The sequence below is a fragment of the Oncorhynchus tshawytscha genome, linkage group LG09, assembly GCF_018296145.1.
Source record: "Oncorhynchus tshawytscha isolate Ot180627B linkage group LG09, Otsh_v2.0, whole genome shotgun sequence".
In the NCBI taxonomy this organism is placed as follows: domain Eukaryota; kingdom Metazoa; phylum Chordata; class Actinopteri; order Salmoniformes; family Salmonidae; genus Oncorhynchus; species Oncorhynchus tshawytscha.
Genome location: NC_056437.1, coordinates 67,817,604 through 67,838,188, shown reverse-complemented (window position 1 = coordinate 67,838,188; position 20,585 = coordinate 67,817,604). Strand labels below are relative to the sequence as shown.

Below are 20,585 nucleotides of genomic sequence, written 5' to 3'. Positions count from 1 at the left end.
AAGAGTGAATGGCCTCTGTAGGGCTCTGTTGTAGCTTGCAGCAAAGCTAAGGGGCTCTAGCTGTGATGGTGTGCATAGCCTGATTGACTGGTAGGCCTGCCTGAAAGACACTCTACACACTAATAGGCACAACCTGGAACTCAGACAGTAATCCAACAGGATGTATGAGATGTATTTAAGTTGTAGTGGTACAGCAGTGAAATTGTAACAGACAGCCAGTGCTGCTCAACTTGAGAAAGTCATGCATAAGCAAAGTTGTATTATTTTTTGGATCACATGATACACACACTAAATCCCATCAGGAGCATAAAAGGCCTACTGCTAATGATCACAGGATCAGGATCCCACGTGGTGCCAGCCACAATGCCTGCCTTCATATGTCTGTGAGGTGCTGGGGCCTTGTGTTCCAGACAGGACTGAGAGCGGTGCTGCTAGCCTGTTAATTATAGATCGGAGTAGGTGAATGGACCAGGAGGGAGACCACACCAGCAGACAACTAGAGAGTAGGGAATTCACAGATTTATGAAATCCTGACCAAAGATCATGTCCACAAGCAGAACCGCTATCCTCTTTGCATTATCAAAGTTTGTCATACGCACAGGCTACAGTGTAAACGGTGCAATGAAATGCTTACATTAGGAACTATAAAGCATGGTTAAGAGGAGTTTGGGATGAGAAACGAGGGCAAAGCAAGACTATCACTATTGCGATCAAATAAAGCAGGAAATTATGGAGCAGATTTTTATTTAACCTTTTATTTAACTAGGCAAATCAGTTAAGAACAAATTCTTATTTACAATGATGGCCTACCCCGGCCAAACCCTAACCCGGATGACGCTGGGGCAATTGTGCGCCGCCCTATGGGTCTCCCAATCACAGCTGATTGTGATACGGCCTGGAATCGAACCAGGGTCTGTAGTGATGCCTCTTGCACTGAGATGCAGTGCCTTTAGACTGCTACGCCATTCGGGAGCCCAAAATAGCAGCCAAGGGGCAGTACTCTTATTTATTTATTTTAATTTTCAGAACATGGAAGAAAGGAGGCAACGATACAATCTTCATATAAATACTGGATGGTTGAAACTAGGCATTGTGAAGAGATGCTAACAAGCATGTGAGCACTTAAAGTATTGATAATGTAATACCTCATCTGTCAAAGGATCTGGTTATATAGTCTTTGTAGTATTTGGCTTTCAGTTCACCTTGTACCCTTGAGAATGTAATAACATGAAGTGCCCCCTTGCTTTCTCTTCTGTCAAGGCATCTGGTTATATACAGTAGTCTTTTTAGTATTCAGCTTTCAGTTCGCCTTGTACCTTCGACATATTGTGTATATACAGTCTGTATACACACTATATAGTGTATGTTTCGAAGGTAGCATATTCACATTGAATGAGTATCAGTTTAGTCAAAGAGCAGTGAGCGTACTGCTCAATTGGTTATGAGCCTGAGGTGTTGGGAGTTCCTGGCAACCAGGGTGGGCCAGCTTCAGCACAGCTAATAATGGTTCAATGGGAAAGATGCACATTGAAAGCAGGCTAAAGGCCATTACTCCCTAGCTTTCTTTTCCTGTCTCGCTCGCTTTCCTCTCTCGCTCTCTCATTCCTCTCGTACATATGGTGTTTTTATCCACTCATCTGGATGCTTACCAGCCACGATCCATCAGATTCCCACGCTTCACTTGACAGATTGCTGGGTAACCATCACACACACTCACACTGTGTATAGGGAATTGATTGACAGCAAATAGAAAAACTCTGCCGAATTACAATCTATTCTGTAAAGGCACTACAGTGTGTATTTTCTGATCAAACACACACACTTGCGGCTCACCAAACACACAATATCCACAGGGAACATCAGAGATGCTATATCATACCACCCCACCCCCTCGTGCATGCTCTCTCTTTGTCTTACACACACACACACAAAACACACACACACAGTGCTGTCTGATGAAGAAGCCAGCTTTTAAAACTAGGGATGCACCAATATGACATTTTTGGCCTATACCGATATCTGATCTTTTCCTTGACAAAAAATTCCAATACAGATGTTTAAAATTGTAGCAGACTTTTAAGCATTCTAGTACAGTTATAGACACACACAGACCAAAAAGTTATTTTGTTGGCATTTACGTATGTCCCCATTACCAGTAAAACCTCATCAAAACCTATCTCTTTCACTTACTTGCTGTGCTGTTTCGTTGTTCAGTCTTTTCATTCTCAACCAGGATTTCATCATACATGTCAAGCAGTGAAGTTTCAGCTCTCTGTCCATGGCCTCTTCTGTCGTGGGTCCTCTTCCTCTGTGCGTACTGTCACTGTGTCCATTTCCATCTTGTCCAGCTGTTACTGTAACATTTCACGTAAACCCTCTTTCTTGTCTACATCGAAGTAGCGGTCCTTGTACCTACCATCGAGCATGGTGGAAACATCGTAAAGAGGCTCAGAGAACGCCACCGAATCGCTTGCCTCCTAGTAGAGTACTTTTGCAAGTTTTAGGTGGGGTAGCGTTTCAATGCCATAAGAGGGTATCACATCTGCTGCAGATGCAGTTGATGAGTTTATTTCTCGAGTCAATTGTTCGAATGGAGCTTGGAGTGTGTTCATGTTCTCAAATGCCATTGAAATGGCAGCAGCGGTATGAAAACTAGCACATTCTTGAGCATGCAATATGGCTTTCCTCAGTACGAAATCCTCGCCGACCCACTGCTCTGACTCCGCATGCTCATGGGGCTGACATTGCTGGTCCAAATGTCAGTTGTGAAGCTAATAGCAGTGACGCCCATAGCAAGTAGCTCATGGATGTGCGTTTCAGCACTACTGTGTAATTCCAGTAGGGCAACATCTGAAAAGTAGCATACTTGGTAGTGTGTACCGGGGCTCGAGGTGCTCGACCAGTCGGCGAAAGCCAACATCATCCACAAAAGGGAACGGTTGATTGTCAAGGGCAGGGGTTCTTAAACTTAAACTCAGCCTGGGACCCAAATGAGAAATTCTGTTTTTTTCTGGGACCCAAGCTTAGGAAAATTTGCAACTATACATAAATATCAGTACATTTAATTGCCCTTATGCCTAAAACAAATGCAATATAGACAAAAACAAATAACAATGAAATTAAAATATGTATTCATGTTTATTTTCCCCCATTAAAAACACTCTTACATATCTGTCTAGGTTGGAACTATTGCTAATAAAATAAATAATTTTCATTCTGAACTGGAATAAATGGATTGATCACATCACACAGATGAATAACAACACACACAAGCTTTTTGATAGTACAACCCTAAGTAACAGTACAGATGAAAAATGATCAGGCCTACTGTACTTCTTATTGTAGAAATTATTGTTGAAAGAAAGTCTAGGTTGGAATTGTTGCTGTTAAAATTCAATACATGTTTTTTTATTCTGAACTGAATAAACTGATTGATCACATCCAGAAAATAAACACAGACCTAATGAGAGGTGTGTGGCTGGTTGAAGTTTTTAACAAGCATGTCTATTCTGGGCTCTGTTTTTGACAGTGCAACATTGAGGTCATACTCAGCAATGAGACCGTTTCTGTACTTGTTCTTAAGTATGTTAGAGTTGAGAACCCTGACTCGCATAGATATGTGGTACCAAACTGGATCAGAACATCTACTGTTTCCCAGTCAGGCGGGAGACTACTTCCTGCTGTCGATGAACAACCCAGAACTGAGTGTGTTTGCCTCAAAAAGCATTTTGCATCAATCAATTTATTATTGTATTTTAACAGCAACAGTTCCAACCGGAACTAGTTTTCAACAATAATTTCTACAGTAAGATGTACAGTAGGCCTGATAATTGTTCGTCTTCAGCTGTACTGTTACTTAGGGTTGCACTAAGTAAGTAGCTAGCTTGCTTTGGCGAATGTTAGCTTTTAGCTGTGTACAAGGTCAGGGGATTGTTAGAAAGAGAAACTCACATATGAGTACTACGAGTTAGTTAGTACTCCCATATTACTGCGTATATTAAGTCTGTGTACTAAGTCTATTTCGACTCTCCATTCTAAAGTCCCCAGGAGGAAAAGGCAGTTTACCCCTGTCATATCCACACTGTTCATGTTGACAAGCTGGAGTAAGGCATATTACAATGTTTGATACAGTGTAACTCCTCAGGAATGGGAACTACCAATTAAAAAACAAAACGCTTCAATTTGTTATAAAATGACAACAATGCCTTGCTAGCTGACTTTTCCACTGTCGAAGCACTGTTTCCTGACGCATTATGCCCAGTTCTGAAATAACTCCTTGTGGATGTTTGGGCAGGACGTGTCGTTTTATTAATTTGTTCATTATGCGAGTCTCATTACTAAGCAATTCTACACACAATACACATTGTGGGCGCTCCTCGTTATAAAGTGTGTATGAAAGAGAGCGAAACTAATCGCTGTATATGCCTTTCATGACAATTGAACTCGTAACTTGTGGCTAGTATGAGTACATGAGTACATTTGATGCTAGCGGTGAGTGGGAATGACAAGTCAGTGGCTGACAGCACATCATCTGCTGCCTAAACGACTGCGCTACATCGTGTGTGTTGCGGAGTGATCTTCAAGAAGACTGCATAAAAAAAGATCCAGTAAACCGCGAAGTACACGGGCATCTCCCTCACACTCTCGCAGCTACCAAACTGAGCAGAGGCCGCTACTGACACGTCGCGACCCACCATTAACAGGTCCGCGACCCACTTTGGGTCGCTACCCATACTTTTAAGAAAGGCGGAACAAGGGCAATGAATGCCATTATGTTGTCATTTGAGTTGCCTCGCTGAAATGTTCTTACTCTTTCAAATGACTGCTTGACTTAGTGTGCACTTAATTTTTTTCTGCTTTTGTTCTAAGAAGTAGCTGAACGTCTGGGGGTGATGCACTTTTAAATTAGGTTTATGGTATTGAAAGATTTCACTCTCCCCTCTGGAAATAATAGCAGCACAAACGTTGCATATGTTATCTTGTTTTAAAACTTCAAAATAGATCCACAGAGCAGACATTGTGGGCTAGGTTATGAATACTGTGTTGCACGTGTAGCGCTGTATTTTTCGTGGCGTCATTGCGTCATCTACGTTCATATAGGTATGCACGTCAGCTTTGACAACGGTTTTGCAGGCGGATGTTGGCATGTTTAGCTAATCTCGGCCGATCTTTCCACTATACTTACCGCTATATCGTGCATCCCTTTTTAAAAGCGCAGGGCTTTGCCAGGACGGCTCCCACGCTAACCACTCACATACCTAGTGCTGGATAGGGAACTCTATATACAGACACACGGACGGACGGATGGGTATGCCTGTGGTATATAACACAATATACACACCCCAAGTGGAGGCAGGACTGTGCACAGCTCCTTCAGCGAGCAGGTGCTCAAACTGACATTGGAAAGAGAGAGAGCTATCATCTGATCGTTGATGATGGATGGAAATATATATATTTTTACAGTTTGTAATCTATGTCTTATGCTTTCAAAGATAACTTTGATAAGTCTTCTAACTCATGATATAGCTAGTGGCTTGTGTGGATATTTTAGTATATGGTGGTTAAACTAGTCTAGACTACCTGTGCTGCCGATTGAGGAAGGGATGGAGTTGGGTCGGAGCGAGGGTCGTTGATGCAGCTGCTCCTCTCTTTCTGCCTTTCTCTGCTGCGTGTATCAGCCAACCAGACCGAATATTAATAATAATGTTAATCAAACGTTATGCTGCTGAGGCAGTACTGTTTAAACTAGTTGGCTTGCTACACACACTTGACCGGTGACCTCATCTTAAACCATGCATGTTTGCACGCCCGGTATCCAATCTCAGTACAGGGCAGACCATCCGGTGCAACCAACGGACCGGTTTGGAGGTGGCGCACTTGACAACATCACAACGACTTGTGGGCAATGGGTTCAGAACAACAACGACAAAAACGTATACATAAAATAATAATTATACCACCACGCAAAAGGGCACTTGGCGAGTGGGAGTTCAAGGGAGCATATGCTGGGCACAGGTTGACTCCATCTGTGCACGTGCCTGAGCGTAATAGATGCAGTAATATACACAAGCCCCCTAATATCTTTCCATCTCATCATCAACAAAACAAACATCAACCCTGACCTGAACCTAGATTAAAGCAGTTGGGACGTACTCCAGTATATGAGTCATTTTTATAATGTATGTGAATTAAATGAGTAGAGGTTTTTAATGCTGCTATAATGCTAGATAGTTTTATGATGTAGTTACTGGCATTGGTGCAAGAGGGGCCAGTTTTGACTTTGCTTACTGTTCACATTGTGTCATTAGGATCTTCCTTCATCTACACTCATGTCAGATCAGGTCCTGTCATGCATGTATCTGAATGTAGACAACTGGGTACAAATGTGGATGTGTAGGTTTTTGGATTCACCTTACCCCAAAGTGTCAGTTAGCCTAATTGAGGTGGGTGGTGCGATGATATGATCATGTTGTGTCTTCTCTGCATTACGCCATACATTACTACAGTGCATTCGGAAAGTATTCAGACCCCTAGACTTTTTCAACATTTTGTTACGTTACAGCCTTGATTGATGAGGAAAAACATGTATTTAATTTACACACAATAACCTATAATGGCAGTGAAAACATACCTTATTTGCATAACTATTCAGACCCTTTGCTATGAGACTCAATTGAACTCAGGTGCATCCTGTTTCCATTGATCTGGGGAAGGGTACCAAAAAATGGCTGCAGCATTGATGGTCCCCAAGGACACAGTGGCCTCCATCATTCTTAAATGGAAGAAGTTTGGAATCACCTAGACTCTTCCTAGAGCTGTTCGCCCGGCCAAATTGAGCAATTGGGGGAGAAGGGCCTTGGTCAGGGAGGTGACCAAGAATCTGATGGTCCCTCTGACAGAGCTCCAGACTTCCTCTGTGGAGATGGGAGAACCTTCCAGAAGGACAACAGTCTCTGCAGCACTCTAACAATCAGGCCTTTATGGTAGAGTGGCCAGACGAAAGCCACTCTTCAGTAAAAATCACATGACCGCAAGCTTGGACTCTGACCATGAAAAACAAGATTCTCTGGTCTGAAACCAAGATGAAACCCTTTGGTTTGAATGCCAAGTGTCACGTCTGGAGGAAATCTTGCACCATCCCTACGGTGAAGCATGGTGGTGGCAGCATCCTGCTGTGGGGAATTTTTGCAGCGGCAGGGACCGGGAGACTAGTCAGGATCGAGGGAAAGATGAACGGAGCAAAGTACAGAGATCCTTGATTGAAACCTGCTCCAGAGCGCTCAGGACCTCCGACTGGGACGGATGTTCGTTCACCTTCCAACAGGACGTCAACGCAGGAGTGGCTTTAGGACAAGTCTCCGAATGTCCTTGAGTGGCCCAGCCAGAGCTCAAACATCTCTGGAGACCTGTAAATAGCTGTGCAGCGACGCTCCCAATCTGAGAGAGCTTGAGAGGATCTACAGAGAAGAATAGGAGAAAGTCCCCAAATACAGGTGTGCCAAGCTTGTAGTGTCATACCCAAGAAGACTCGAGGCTGTAATCGCTGCCAAAGGTGCTTCAACAAAGTACTGAGTAAAGGGTCTGAATACTTATGTAAATTAGATATTGGAAGAAAGAAAAAAACGTTTTACTTTGTTGTTATGGGGTATTGTGTGTAGATTTTACGAAAAACATTCATTTAATACTGGAGCTACTGATTTTGCCGGGTTCTTCTCCTTTGCATTTCTCCTTTTCAACCTACTCTACCCTCTCTCTCCTCAATCCACTTTCTCACACCCTTTCTATATTCCCTTCCTCTCTTCTTCCCCCAGCTCTTCTCCATCGTGATCTTTGGCTGTATAGCCAACGAGGGCTATGTGAACCGGCCTGACGAGATTGAGGAGTTCTGCATCTTCAACAGGAACCAGAATGCCTGTAACTACGCCGTGGGGATGGGCACCCTAGCTTTCCTAAGTTGTGCTGCCTTCCTGGCCCTGGATGTCTACTTCCCCCAGATCAGCAGCGTCAAGGACCGCAAGAAGGCTGTGCTTGCTGACATCGGAGTGTCTGGTAAGCTCTGGAGTGTAGTTTCCCCTAGGCACCGATCTAGGAACAGCTTCTCCTCCCCCAAGCCTAACCTTAACCATTACTATGGTAAATCCAAAACTGAACACAGATCACTGTCTAGGGACAACTTCACCACACAGGAAGGATGTTGTTTTGGCTTGTTGGTGTGGGTCTACGCTATCTTTTACTGGGGGATGGTGGAGGTTATTGTGTGTTCGTTAACAGCAAAGACGGGTTGTTTTAGTTGAAGTTGGTCATGATAAGAGTTTGGTGTGTGTTTGGAGGCACGTGGTTTTTCTGGGTGCTCTGTGGAGATTCGGTTCAGAGGTGGATGTGGCCTTTGTCTTTAGCCTTTCTAAACTCTTAGGAAACACTGATCAATACATGGACATTGATAAAGGTCTTGTTTCTTCAATAGCCATTAGGTGTGCTGGGGCCCTGTCTGTATAATCCCTCCTTCCTCCTTTCCTTGATGCAATCACTCTGACGTGACTGGGTTGGCGTAGAAGCAAGCTCTTCACTGCATTGCTCTCACAAATTATATTATATCAAGGAAAGGATTAAAGAAGGATGCATATTAATAGTATTGGAACAGAGCCCTGGAATTTGAATCACCGCTCTAGGACATTGGCAGACTTCAGTACTGTAGGTGCCATTTTGTATGTGCACAGGTTCCCCCCTCTGGTTAGTTGTGGTGTGACTGATATACCGTAATATACTCGTAATGAACTTAGAGGCTCGGTTTTGATTACTGTGAGGCTTGTAAAAATGGTTGCAAAATATGTTGTCTAATGTTTTTATATTGTTGCATGACCAGTCTGTTATTGGCATGACATTTGTAATCTGGTATTAGTGAGTATGTTACATTTTAAGAGCAGATTTTTTTTTCTTTAGTTTTACCACCCATAGTATTAATGGTTTCTGTTTGTAATTCTCCCTTTCTCTATCTATCATTCCTTCCTTCCTATAGCATTCTGGTCATTTGTCTGGTTTGTGGGGTTCTGTTTCCTGGCCAACCAGTGGCAGGTTGCCAAAGAGGAGGACAACCCTTTAAGGGAGGGCGCGGACGCAGCCCGAGCCGCCATTACCTTCGCCTTCTTCTCCATCTTCACCTGGGTACGTACAGTACAACAGCCCACCATTTCATTAACCTTCCTGTCTGGAGTAATGGCCATTTGTGCATCTACAATATAGAAAAGATTATGTCTATTACACAAAATGTATTCATATCACATTTTTCCATCAGTGCCCTTCAAATAAATTGGTTACATAGCGCCTCTGCCTTCTTCATCAGGCTCTAATTCTGCTCTGTCTGAAGCTTGGTCCTAACATTCTGCTCCTATTTGTCAGTCTTAACTTACCTCTGTTTAACACTGCTTTTCTTCATCTTTAGAAGTGTCTACTGTCTCTGTTTTTCTGCAGTTTTGAAACCTGGATCTCAACTTTCTCTCCTTATTTTATCTTCTCCTTTTGGGTCTGTTTCAATTTCTCTTTTTCTCCATTGCAATCTTTGTCTATGTTATATTGTTGTCCACAGTAACGTCTAATCTCTGTTTTAGCTAGATCTGAACTAAGTTTCTCCCTCTTTGCCAATTTAATCTTTGCTTCTGTCTTTTAAGAAAAAGCTTAATATTTTTGTTACAATCCTTCCATAAAGTAACATTTTATATCTGGTGAATATTGGGGTCATCCTCACCACCCTTTCTACCATAACTGTCCACTGACCCAGTCCCTGACCTGTCTGTCTCTCTCTAGGGTGCTCTGACACTGCTGTCCCTGGAGAGGATAAAGAGAGTGTCGTTCGAAGAAGAGTACAACAAACTGTTCATTCCACAGCCCACACCACCACTAGCCTAATGATAGATATCCTGGCCCTCATCCTTAACATTATTTCCCTCACACCAACTTCCCATCCAGGCTGTCTGAATGATATCCTCAGATGGCCAAACACAGTGAAGGAGTACCTTGTATTTGTTTACTATGATTGGCTAGTGTTTACAGCTAGGATATGCTTGCTGGATTCAGATTGCACTTCCAAAGTGCCTTGATATTAAAACATTGCCGGAAATTAGTGTCTTTGTGGTGTTAAAACAGTGGTACTGTTGACATATTAGGTTCTCATTGCCTGGCATATTAATCCACTTTATCTATGTTTACCTTTGCTGTTTGTCTCAATATATTTTTATGGAAAGTATTCTTTTGTTTAGAACTTTTTGGTGAAATCATCTGATTCAAATTCAAATTAGATTGAACATTTTCTGTAGAGCCACTTTGCATGGTTGGGGTCAATTTGGGAAATTATTAGATGGTGACAAATATTTACAGCGTTCATACCAAGTTTGACCCCAGACCTTGATAGATTGTTTCTTAGATATGTAGTAATTGTTCATTTTTCACATTGTATTTCAATGCCAAAACTGCAAATCTGTGAAGTAAAAGCCTAGCTATGAACTCTGTTGAACTGCTTTCCCTAATCTAGCCTTATGCTCCCCCATACACACATGCCACAGCTGTAGCTAACTACTACAGCTTAATGACGTGCCTTTAGTGTTACCTGGTCCAGCTGGCTGCAACCACTGTTAATCTTCCTCTGTTATTTTGTATTATGAGTTAGGATTAAAATCAGATTTTTAAAATTTTGTTTGGATATTTTTGCTTTGTATATGACACTGGGATAATTTGTGAATGTTTATTATTAAATCGTTGTTGTTGTGTTGAAAAGACAAAACAAAGACGGTGCCTGATCAGGTGAAAGGTTACTCACTTCATTCCAAGACCACTCACTGTAATCTGTTTTGACACTCCCCACTTAAAGCCGACTAACGGATTTAATCCTCCCGCTCTAACATTTTCTCTCTTCCTTCCTTCCTTCCTTCCTTCCTTCCTTCCTTCCTTCCTTCCTTCCTTCTTCCTTCCTTCCTTCCTTCCTTCCTTCCTTCCTTCCTTCCTTCCTTTTTCTCTCTCGTTATCCCACCATTCTTATCATCTAACTACCATTCATCCTCCTAATCTTACTTCATACCTTTTTAATCAATGCTACCTGATATACCCCCCTCCCCAACTATCATTGGTTGAGTCGATCGTGTCATCTCATTCTGCCCATCTGTCATATTCAAATCCCACCCACACAACCCCATGTCTCTACCTTTCCTGTTTATCCCCCCTACATATTGTTTTGCTATTGCTTTCATGTTGTTGCCCATCCCCTTTCCAATCGCTCGCTGCCCCTTATGGTCTGTGCCCCCTCTTCCCTTCTCCACGCTTACATTATTTTGCCATCGCCTCTATACTATTGCCCATTCCCTTTTCAATTGCTCGCCCGCCCCATAACACCCTCTCTGCTCTGAAGGCGGTGCAGGCCTTCCTGGGCTTTCAGAAGTACAAGCTGGGGGCTGACTCGGCCCTCTTCTCCCAGGAGTATGTTGACCCTACCGCCGACCCCAACGCTGCGGCCCCCATGGGCACTGACTACACGGGCTACACCGCCGACATTGACCCCGCGGCCAGCACAGAGCTAGCCTTTGATGGCTCCACTGGCTACCAGGGCCAGGAGTACTGAGCCAGAGGGCCAAGGGAGGAGGAGAAGGCCCAGGGAGGGGTATTCGGCATCAGGGGTGGTTTAAGGGGACATGGGGTGGCTTAAAGGTAGCCAAGTCCCAGATCTGTTTGTGGTAGGTGTGATAATGAAATACAGAGCCTTCAAAGTATTCAAACCCTTTGACTTTTTACACATTTTGTTGTGTTGCAGCCTAAATTTCAAATTGATTCTATGTAGACTATCACTGGCTGACACACAATAGCCCATAATGTCAAAGTAGAATTATGTTATTAGAAATGTTGACATTAATTTTTAAAAATATATAATTTAAAGCTGAAATGTCTTGAGTCTGTATTCAACCATTATTTCTTTTATGTCAAGCCCAAATAAGTTCAGGTGTAAAAATGTGCTTAGTTTGAGCATGGGGCAGTTATTAATTGGAATTTGCATGCTGTATCAATACACCCAGTCACTTCAAAGACACAGGCATCCTCCTAACTCAAGGAATCATCTCAGAGATTTCACCACGAGGCCAATGGTGACTTTAAAACAAGAGTTTAATGGCAGTGATAGGGGAGAACTGAGAATGGATCAACAACATTGTAGTCACTCTATAATACTAACCTAAATGATAGAGTGAAAAGGAGGCCTGTACAGAATTTAAATATTCCTGTTTGCAATAAGGCACCAAAGTAAAACCTGCAAAAAATGTGGCAAAGAAATTAACTTTATGTCCTGAATACAAAATGCTATGTTTGGGGTAAATCCAACACAAAATAGCACTGACCACCACATTATTCATATTTTCAAGCATGGTGGTGTCTGCAACATGTTATGGGTATGCTTGTCATCGGCAAGGACTAGGGATTTTCTTTATTTTTTTAAAATAAAAATAAATGGAATAGAGCTAAGCACAGGCAAAATATTAGAGGAAAACCTGGTTGTCTGCTTTCCAACATACACTGGGAGACAAATTCACCTTTCAGCAGGACAATAACCTAAATCACAAGGGCAAATATACACTGGTGTTGCTTACCAAGATGGCATTGAATGTTCCTTAATGGCCTAGTTACAATTTTGACTTAAATCAATTTGAAACTCTATGACAAGACTTGAAAAGGCTGTCTAGCAATGATCAACAACTAACTGGACAGAGCTTGAAGAATTTAAAAAAGAATAATAGGCAAATATTGTACAATTTAAGATGTTCTAAGCTCTTAAAGACTTACCCAGAAAGACTCATAGCTGTAATCGCTGCCAAAGGATCTAACATGTATAGACTCAGGGGAGTAAATACGTATGTAAATAAGGTATTTCTGTATTTAATTTTCAATACATTTCCTAAACTTTTTAAAAACATGTTTTAACTTTGTCATTATTATGGTATAAGGTACATTATTTAATCAATTTTGAATTCAGCCTGTAACAATGAAATGTGGAATAAATCGAGTGCTATGAATACTTTCTGAAGGCACTGTAGGAGTTGGCAAGATAGCACTAACAGATCTGAGACTTGAGTACCTGACAGGGACTTTGGGTGGCTAACAGGGTGGAACAGGATCACGGGTTGGCAATCACTGTGTGTGTAAGTGAGTGCTACAACATTGCCGGGGGAGGTGGAGGCAGGGTATGGGGGAAAGAGGGAGGGACTTCTTAGAGACCATGGTCGGTGTCTGGAAGCAGTTTGCCTTTAGTGTGGGGGGGGTGGATGCAGTTTTGGTTGGCCACATCCATGGGATCAGACAGAGTTCTAACCAGAAGAGGGGTTATTTTCTGCAGCCTTACTTCTGTGTGTCCCAATTGTCCACACTTATCCCAAAGTGTGCACTTGCATACTCCCCATCATGGATGAAATGGGATTGGTGTAAGCATTGGCTGGAAGGAGTTTCCACCAACCCTTGATGGGGAGTGCGCAAGTGCTCACTCTGGGAGAAAGGTGGAGAATCAGGATGCAGTCTTGGAACTCATACACACCTATACTCCCACATATATCAACACAAATTAAAGAAGGAACCGTAGGAATACAATTGATGTGCATAACTACCTGATGATATAGGTGATGAGACCAGAACAACACAAGTCCTACGTAACACCACTGTGTTTTGTGGGCCTCAACACTGTAGCCCAGTCATTGCACAATGACCTAGGACCTTCTTGCCATATCTTTTCTGCCAGTTTAGCTTTCTTTGTTTGGTGTCTACTCGTGGTCATGGAGGACTGCATTGTTTAATGTTTTCTGCCTATCTATGCCAAGTTAACACCCAAGCCAAACCTACTGTTAACAGTGCTAAATCTGAAAGGTTATCCCATCATACAGGCCAAAGGACAGGGTATGACATACAGGAACCGAACAACTAACAGTAAAGCACAACTATAGACAAGCCACAATTACACATATTGAGCTGTTACAGATGTGTAACCAAACTCTATAGCGATGACGTGTAAGCACCAATAAAGAAGACATAACTAACTTAAAAGCCAAGTCCTTTTCTGCCATGCACCAATGTTGACAGCCAACCAAAATGTGACCAACACTGGCTTGACACTAGTAACTGACATAGAATATGTCCTTAAAATCAAAGTGAGAATGTCAATTGCATACTCCTGTCCTCTCTCCTCACCTTCTCAAAACCTATTGGAGGAGAAAGTCAGAGGGTTGGGGTGGGATCTCTCATTTGACTTAGCACTAGAATACCAGCAGTTGATTTCAGACAGACCAGTGCTTGTTATCTCTTCTTTCATGCCAACAGCTGAAGACCTTAGTGATTTCTGTTTCCAAATGTTCGTAATGATCCATGTATGTTGGACTGAGAGTTTTTTTCAAGGCAAAACATGCTCAATAATTGTATATACATTAAAAAAATAGTTTGAGATTTTTAGTCCAAAGTTTGAACACACCTACTCATTCAAGCGTTTTTCTTTATTTTTTACTATTTCCTACATTGTGGAATAATAGCGAAGACATCAAAACTATGAAATATCACATGGAATCATGTCATAACCAAAAAAGTGTTAAACAAATCAAAATATATTTTATATTTGAGATTCTTCAAAGTAGCCACCCTTTGCCTTGATGACAGCTTTGCACACTCTTGGCATTCTCTCAACCAGCTTCGTGAGATAGTCACCTGGATTGCTTTTCCAACAGTCTTGGAGTTCCCACATATGCTGAGCACTTGTGGCTGCTTTTCCTTCACTCTGCGGTCCAACTAATCCCAAACCATCTCACTTGTGTTGAGGTCGGGTGATTATGGAGGCCAGATCATCTGATGCAGCACTCCATCACTCTCCTTCTTGGTCAAATAACCCTTACACAGCCTGGAGGTGTGTTTTGGTCATTGTCTTGTTGAAAAACAAATTATAGTCCCACTAAGCGCAAACCAGGTGGAATGGAGTATTGCTGCAGAATGCTGTGGTAGCCATGCTGGTTAAGTGTGCCTTGATTTCTAAATAAATAACTGAGAGTGTCACTAGCAAGCACTCCCACACCATCACACCTCTTCCTCCATGCTTCATGGGAACCACACGTGGAGATCATCCGTTCACCTACTCTGCGTCTCACAAATACATGGCAGTTGGAACCAAAAATGTCAAACTTGGACTCATCAGACCAAAGGACAGATTTCCACCGGTCTAATGTCCATTGTTCATGTTTCTTGGCCAAAGCAAGTCTCTTCTTCTTATTGGTGTCCTTTAGTAGTGGTTTCTTTGCAGCAATTTGACCCTGAAGGCCTGATTCAAGCAGTCTCCTCTAAACAGTTGATGTTAAGATGTGTCTGTTACTTGAACTCTGTGAAGCATTTATTTGGGCTGCAATTTCTGAGGCTGGTAACTGTAATAAACTTATCCTTTGCAGCAGAGGTAACTCTGGGTCTTCCGTTCCTGTGGCGGTCCTCATGAGAGCAAGTTTCATCATATCGCTTGATGGTTTTTGCGACTGCACTTTGAAGAAAGTTTCAAAGTTCTTCAAATGTTCCGGATTAACTGACCTTCACGTCTTGCTACATGATTGTGTTATTTCATAGTTTTTATGTCTTCATTATTACTCTACAATGTAGAAAATAGTAAAAAATAAAGAAAACCCTTGAATGAGTAGGCGTGTCCAAACATTTGACTGGTAATGCATATACTACAGATATTAAGAAAAAACAGGACATTTTTATTTTGTGGCATACATAACAAATGTGTAATTATATATGTATGAAATAACATTTTTAATACATTATTATTAACCAGATGTTACTATGTTATAAACTTAGATAATATATTGTACCTAAAATAGCTTATGTCTATATGTATTAATGCATTTAAAGTGTGTGTGTTTCAAAATAACTGACATCTTCGTCTTTCATTTTGTGAGGTACGTCATTGTTTTCTGAATCAGGAAACATTTTCTTTGTCTTACTGTTTTACTGTTGCAAACCTTTCTGGGGCGAAACATTTAGGTAAAACTTTCTTTGGATTGTCCGAAGTAGATGGGTTGTAGATGGTCACTAGACGTTCAGTAACTGTCAACAACATTTCAACTAACTATTCACTAACCCTAACATTAACCATAATCCTAACCCTAACCGTAACCTTAGCAGACATTTGCTTATCAACAGCTACTTAGTTGATACTATAACCATCTGTAGTTCATCTATATGGGGCTATAAAAATAAAGTGTGACCAACAATTATAAAGATAAACTGGGCTAACGGGATAAAACTACCAATTATATAGACATTGTGTAAAAATGATGTGGTCTTTGTGTGCTAATACAGAGTTGGAAAAAAAAATTGTTGTAATGCTTTTGATGTAATGATTTTTGATTAAATTAATCAGATAATTAATTAGGGATAAATGTACATAATTATTTCCTGTTTGTTGCTTGTTTGTGAAAGATCTGATGTAGATGTGGTGGACTTTGTCGGGAGACGATCAATAAAGTTAAAGCTGTGGTATGTTTGAACTTGAGTGCAATTATGTTTGTTTATTTATTTATGTGGGTTTTACTATTTAAACCCAGCGTTGAAATATGTCTGGTGTTAACCTTTGTGGCTGATATGATTCTCTACTGTCTGATCTTCTTCTTCATACCACAGCATCCAAAAAATAACCTGACGAAGGCAGCGGACAAGCGGGAGCCAAACAAGGGTTTCTTGGGTTTCTCTGCAGCAGCTGAAACTACAGATCAACAAGAGATCAGTACTCTGACAAGCCTGTAATAGCTGCTGTCACCTGTATTTAAATGGTACACAGATTAACACAATTCCCCACAATGGATTTAGCTGATTTCCACACAAAATTAAAAGGTAACCTGCAATGTGAGCATTTGTTATGTTAGGAAAAATTACCATGTAGGGGTGCCACTGAATTATTGAATTTCTTTCCTTTACAAGGCTTGGATGATTTCTTCTGGCGTTTGTTCTGAAACTTTGCTGTCTTCGATAGAGTTGTAGGCACCTTAGGCTGCTGTTAACAGCAGAAGTACAACGTGACATTGACTTGACATTCATTTGTTTGCTATAATGTAGTTTTCTAATCAATTCATTGAAATGAAGATACTTCATTTCAATGTATTGAATGTATAATAGTCTGTGAGATATAGTGATAACAGTGTTGTTACCTCAGTGGGAGTCCCCTCAGCAGTGTGGCAGCAGGGGATGCAGTACCAGCCTTTGTGACCTGCTGCCCCTGTCCTGCTCTGAGTTACGGCCATGTTCTGACGGTCAGCTGTTAATGCAGCATTGTTAGCAGAGCTGAGGTTTACCACCGTCTCCAGTGAGGCCAGTGAGGAGGCATCTGATGCCTTGAAGGAAGTCTGCCTGGGAATTGACTGCCTGAAGGATGAGGTGCTGTGCTCTGTGTCGGCTGAGTCCACTGATTCAGCTCTGCACTCGTCCAGTTCCCCTGTCATCCAAAGGGAGTCAGGGTTCTTCTCACAGCCAGTGACATCACTATTAGTGGCCGGCATCATCATGGCCGGCATCATGCAAGCTAGAGATGCACAACAGTTACATCACAAAGACAATTGTGTCCTTATGTCATGTTGATACCATCAATACTCTATACATGCACATATCTTAAAGAAATGTGACAGTGCTATGGTTGTGCACCATATAAATACCATGTTGTTAAAGTGAGATTTTTTTTCTCCAGTACAGAAATATCTGACTTACTAATCATCTTAGCATTGTATGGACACTTTATGGACAGGCCTATGTTGATCAAACCAAATATGCTTGTACAGATACCTTACCGTTGTTTGAAGTACGTTCAACCTCGTCATCATCACAAGCCTCTTGGAGACATTCGTCCACTCTGGCAGCAGTCTGATCAAGCTCACCCTCATCACGACCCTCTTGGAGAAGTTCTCTGACACTGTCAATGAGCATGTCAGATAGAAGAGCATTGATGGTTTTCCTAGAGCTGGGCTTGATGATGCCCACTTCACCTGACTGTTGTGTGATTGTGGAGTCATTATCATTCTCCAGGCATGCACTACTGCTTCGAGAGAGGGTGGGAGAGACCACCCAGTTCCTCTCTTCCATGCAGCTGTAATCTTCCATGAAGGATTCCACAGGAGGGCTGTGTGGAACACTCAGGAAGGTCTCCAAAAGGTTCTTGACCGCCCCCTCCACAAAGCTGTAGAGGAGCTCATTAGGGAACTCTGTGGACAAGTCAAGGCCTCCACTCCGGTTGTCAACTGTCGTGTATGAAAAACACTTTCTCACAGACTTCGTCTTCGCCATTTTAGACTCCAGGATCAGTTGCGCCACGTGCCAGATCAGTTGCTGAGAGAAGCGGCGGAGGTTAGGACTCCGAAGGAACCCTGCTAGGTCCTTGGAGTCCAGGAAGGCACGCATGGGGCATGTATACTGAGAGCCCCCACTGGATGAGGTGGACCTTCTGACCATTTTGGGATTCACCAGATCCACGATGGAGGAAAAGATAGAGTTGGCGGTGATGTTGGCCTCATAAGCCATGTCCTCATCTTGGAGGGAGATGTGGTTCTTATCCACAGCTATGTCTGAGGAACACCCTGGAGTCTCCATTGTTCTGTCTGGGATCAGCTCTGAGGTCTCCCTGGTTACAGCTGGGATCAGCTCTGAGCTCTCCATGGTTATAGCTGGGATCAGCTCTGGGGTCTCCATAGTTCCATTTGGGATCTGCTCTGTGGTCTTCAGGGTTGAGTTGTCCCCCTGCACCACAGGAAACTGGGCATCTAGCATCAGCAGACTTTTCAGGGTCACCATCACAGAGTTGACCAGGCTTTGGCTGATAGCCTTTTCCAACTCTGGCCTGGCGACCTCTTTGGACAGAACAGCACCAATAGTGTCCTTTAGGCTGTGCAGAACAACAGACAAAATGTTGCTGGCTGCCAGGCTGGTAGTGGGAGTGGTGCGGCGAGAACCTAGTGACACAGCTTCACACAGCTCAGTGGATCCAGAGGCTTCGTCCTCACTGCCCTCTGTGATGATCTCCTCCACAGCCATGATAATCCTCTGCTTCACCTCAGGAGTGAAGAACTCGTCTGGACTCTGACGACCAGAGGAGGAGGAGGCAGTACTTTGCCCTGACGTCTGGCTGCAGTGTGAGGAACATGAGAGAGAGGGAGCCCTGCCTGTCTCTTCCCCAGCCGTCAGGCAGCACTGGGACTTCTGACACAGCGGTGATGGAGGAGACAGGGTTCTGTCATCAGTGAAGCCTAGAGATTTGTCCTCCAACACAGAGAACCTGGCGGTGCTGTACGCGCTGGTCACCATGTCTGAGCAAATACGGCTGATGTGCTCATCTGAGAGGAAAGACCCTGGGTTGATTCTCTGTCCAATGTCAACCATCTCCAAGAGACTCTGACTTTCAGAGCTTTCTCTAGCTGCAGCAGAATTCAACACCATGGGGATGTTCTTGAGAATGCCTGAGAGAAGAGCCCCCATCTCAGGGTCGCTGGTGTCTTCTGATGTCATAGTCCAGACCCCCTGTAGAACCACAGCCAATACCCTGCTAGCCATGTGTTCTAACTCAGCATCCGTCCTCACCTCTCCACCTAAAAGGGATCCAAGGGGCTGTCTCCGGAAGCTGGACATTTTGCGGATGATTCTCAGTCTCTCTGGGGAGGCACCAGAGTGTGGAGGTGTTGATGATGTTGATGTTGATGGGGCCTGTAGCAGTGAGGCCTCTGATGGGGTCCTTCTCTGTGGATCCTGCTTAGTGCTGGAGGAGGTCCTAGAGGATCTGGAGGTGGATCTGCTTCTCAGAGCTTTGCACAGGGAGATGGAAGGGAGGAGAACTTCAGTGGTGATGGTCAACACCCAGTCGATGATGCCATCCGAGGCGTGACTCAGGTCCTCCAAACTAATCTGAATTTTGAAGAAAGGAGCAAATAAAAACATTTCAGTGGAGGTTCCTTTTTAACCAATGTGTTGTTGAGACGTTGAATCAATTCATAACGCTTTAGTCGGCAATGAGATACATGGGAACCTTTTTCAATGTGACTGAAAGGATAGTTACTGAAATCTCTGAACTAATATTTTATATTAATAACTAATACCTTAAAGGGGAAATCAGCAGTAGAAACATTAACAAAACAGAATGCCCCTGTTTCAATAAAAACCTGAGGGATGGGTTTGGAGAAATGTAACCACTTTCAAATTCATAAATAGAGGATGCCAAGGATTGACCATCCATGATATCAAGACTATTGTTTTGATCATGTTTTGAGCCATGTTTTGGGCCTGTTTTGTTTACATTTACTTTGCTTACAAATATTAGAGTAAACAAGATTATATTTTGGGTTCTGATGGGGTACGGCAGTCAAACTAAGCTCATGAGGCATTTATAACTTATGTACCCATTGATTCTTGAAGAATATATCATTCATTTATAAGTTCAAAAATAGATATCGCACCAACTGATTGCCCCTTTAAACTCTACACAATGGTTAGACTCACCACACCATGTAGACATTCATTTGCGATCCTCTGTTCTCTGAGATTGTCAACAGGGAGATTATGTAGCT

The 20,585-nt window shown here is 42.6% G+C and overlaps 2 protein-coding genes across 3 annotated transcripts in view; one reads left to right on the top strand and one right to left on the bottom strand.

The window, feature by feature from the left end:
• Positions 1-12,457, top strand: part of syngr1a (synaptogyrin 1a) — a 33,622-nt gene extending 21,165 nt beyond the window's left edge. The window contains exons 2-4 of one of the 2 annotated variants that reach the window (XM_024432900.2): positions 7,812-8,049; positions 9,017-9,162; positions 11,396-12,457. In XM_024432900.2, the coding sequence (XP_024288668.1) occupies positions 7,812-8,049; positions 9,017-9,162; positions 11,396-11,605 (594 nt within the window). In that variant the 3' untranslated portion in view covers positions 11,606-12,457. Of the gene's footprint in view, positions 1-7,811; positions 8,050-9,016; positions 9,163-9,801; positions 10,683-11,395 lie in introns of those variants that run through there. The other variant, XM_024432901.2, reaches the window with a different exon arrangement.
• Positions 12,458-16,926: 4,469 nt separating this feature from the next.
• On the bottom strand, positions 16,927-19,632 carry LOC121847314. Its single transcript, XM_042327924.1, has 2 exons — positions 17,826-19,632; positions 16,927-17,563 (listed from the first exon to the last, which is right to left on the bottom strand). The coding sequence occupies exons 1-2, from the start codon at positions 19,576-19,578 to the stop codon at positions 17,133-17,135; spliced, it is 2,184 nt and encodes a 727-aa protein (XP_042183858.1). The 5' UTR covers positions 19,579-19,632; the 3' UTR covers positions 16,927-17,132.
• Positions 19,633-20,585: the final 953 nt, after the last annotated feature.

Bases quoted from the DNA above. Each gene is read 5' to 3' on its own strand.
- LOC121847314 (XM_042327924.1), bottom strand. From the start codon at position 19,578: ATGGCTAGCAGGGTATTGGCTGTGGTTCTACAGGGGGTCTGGACTATG. The intron at 17,564-17,825 runs GTAAGGTATCTG...GTGCATCTCTAG, and splicing joins TGAACGTACTTCAAACAACG to CTTGCATGATGCCGGCCATG.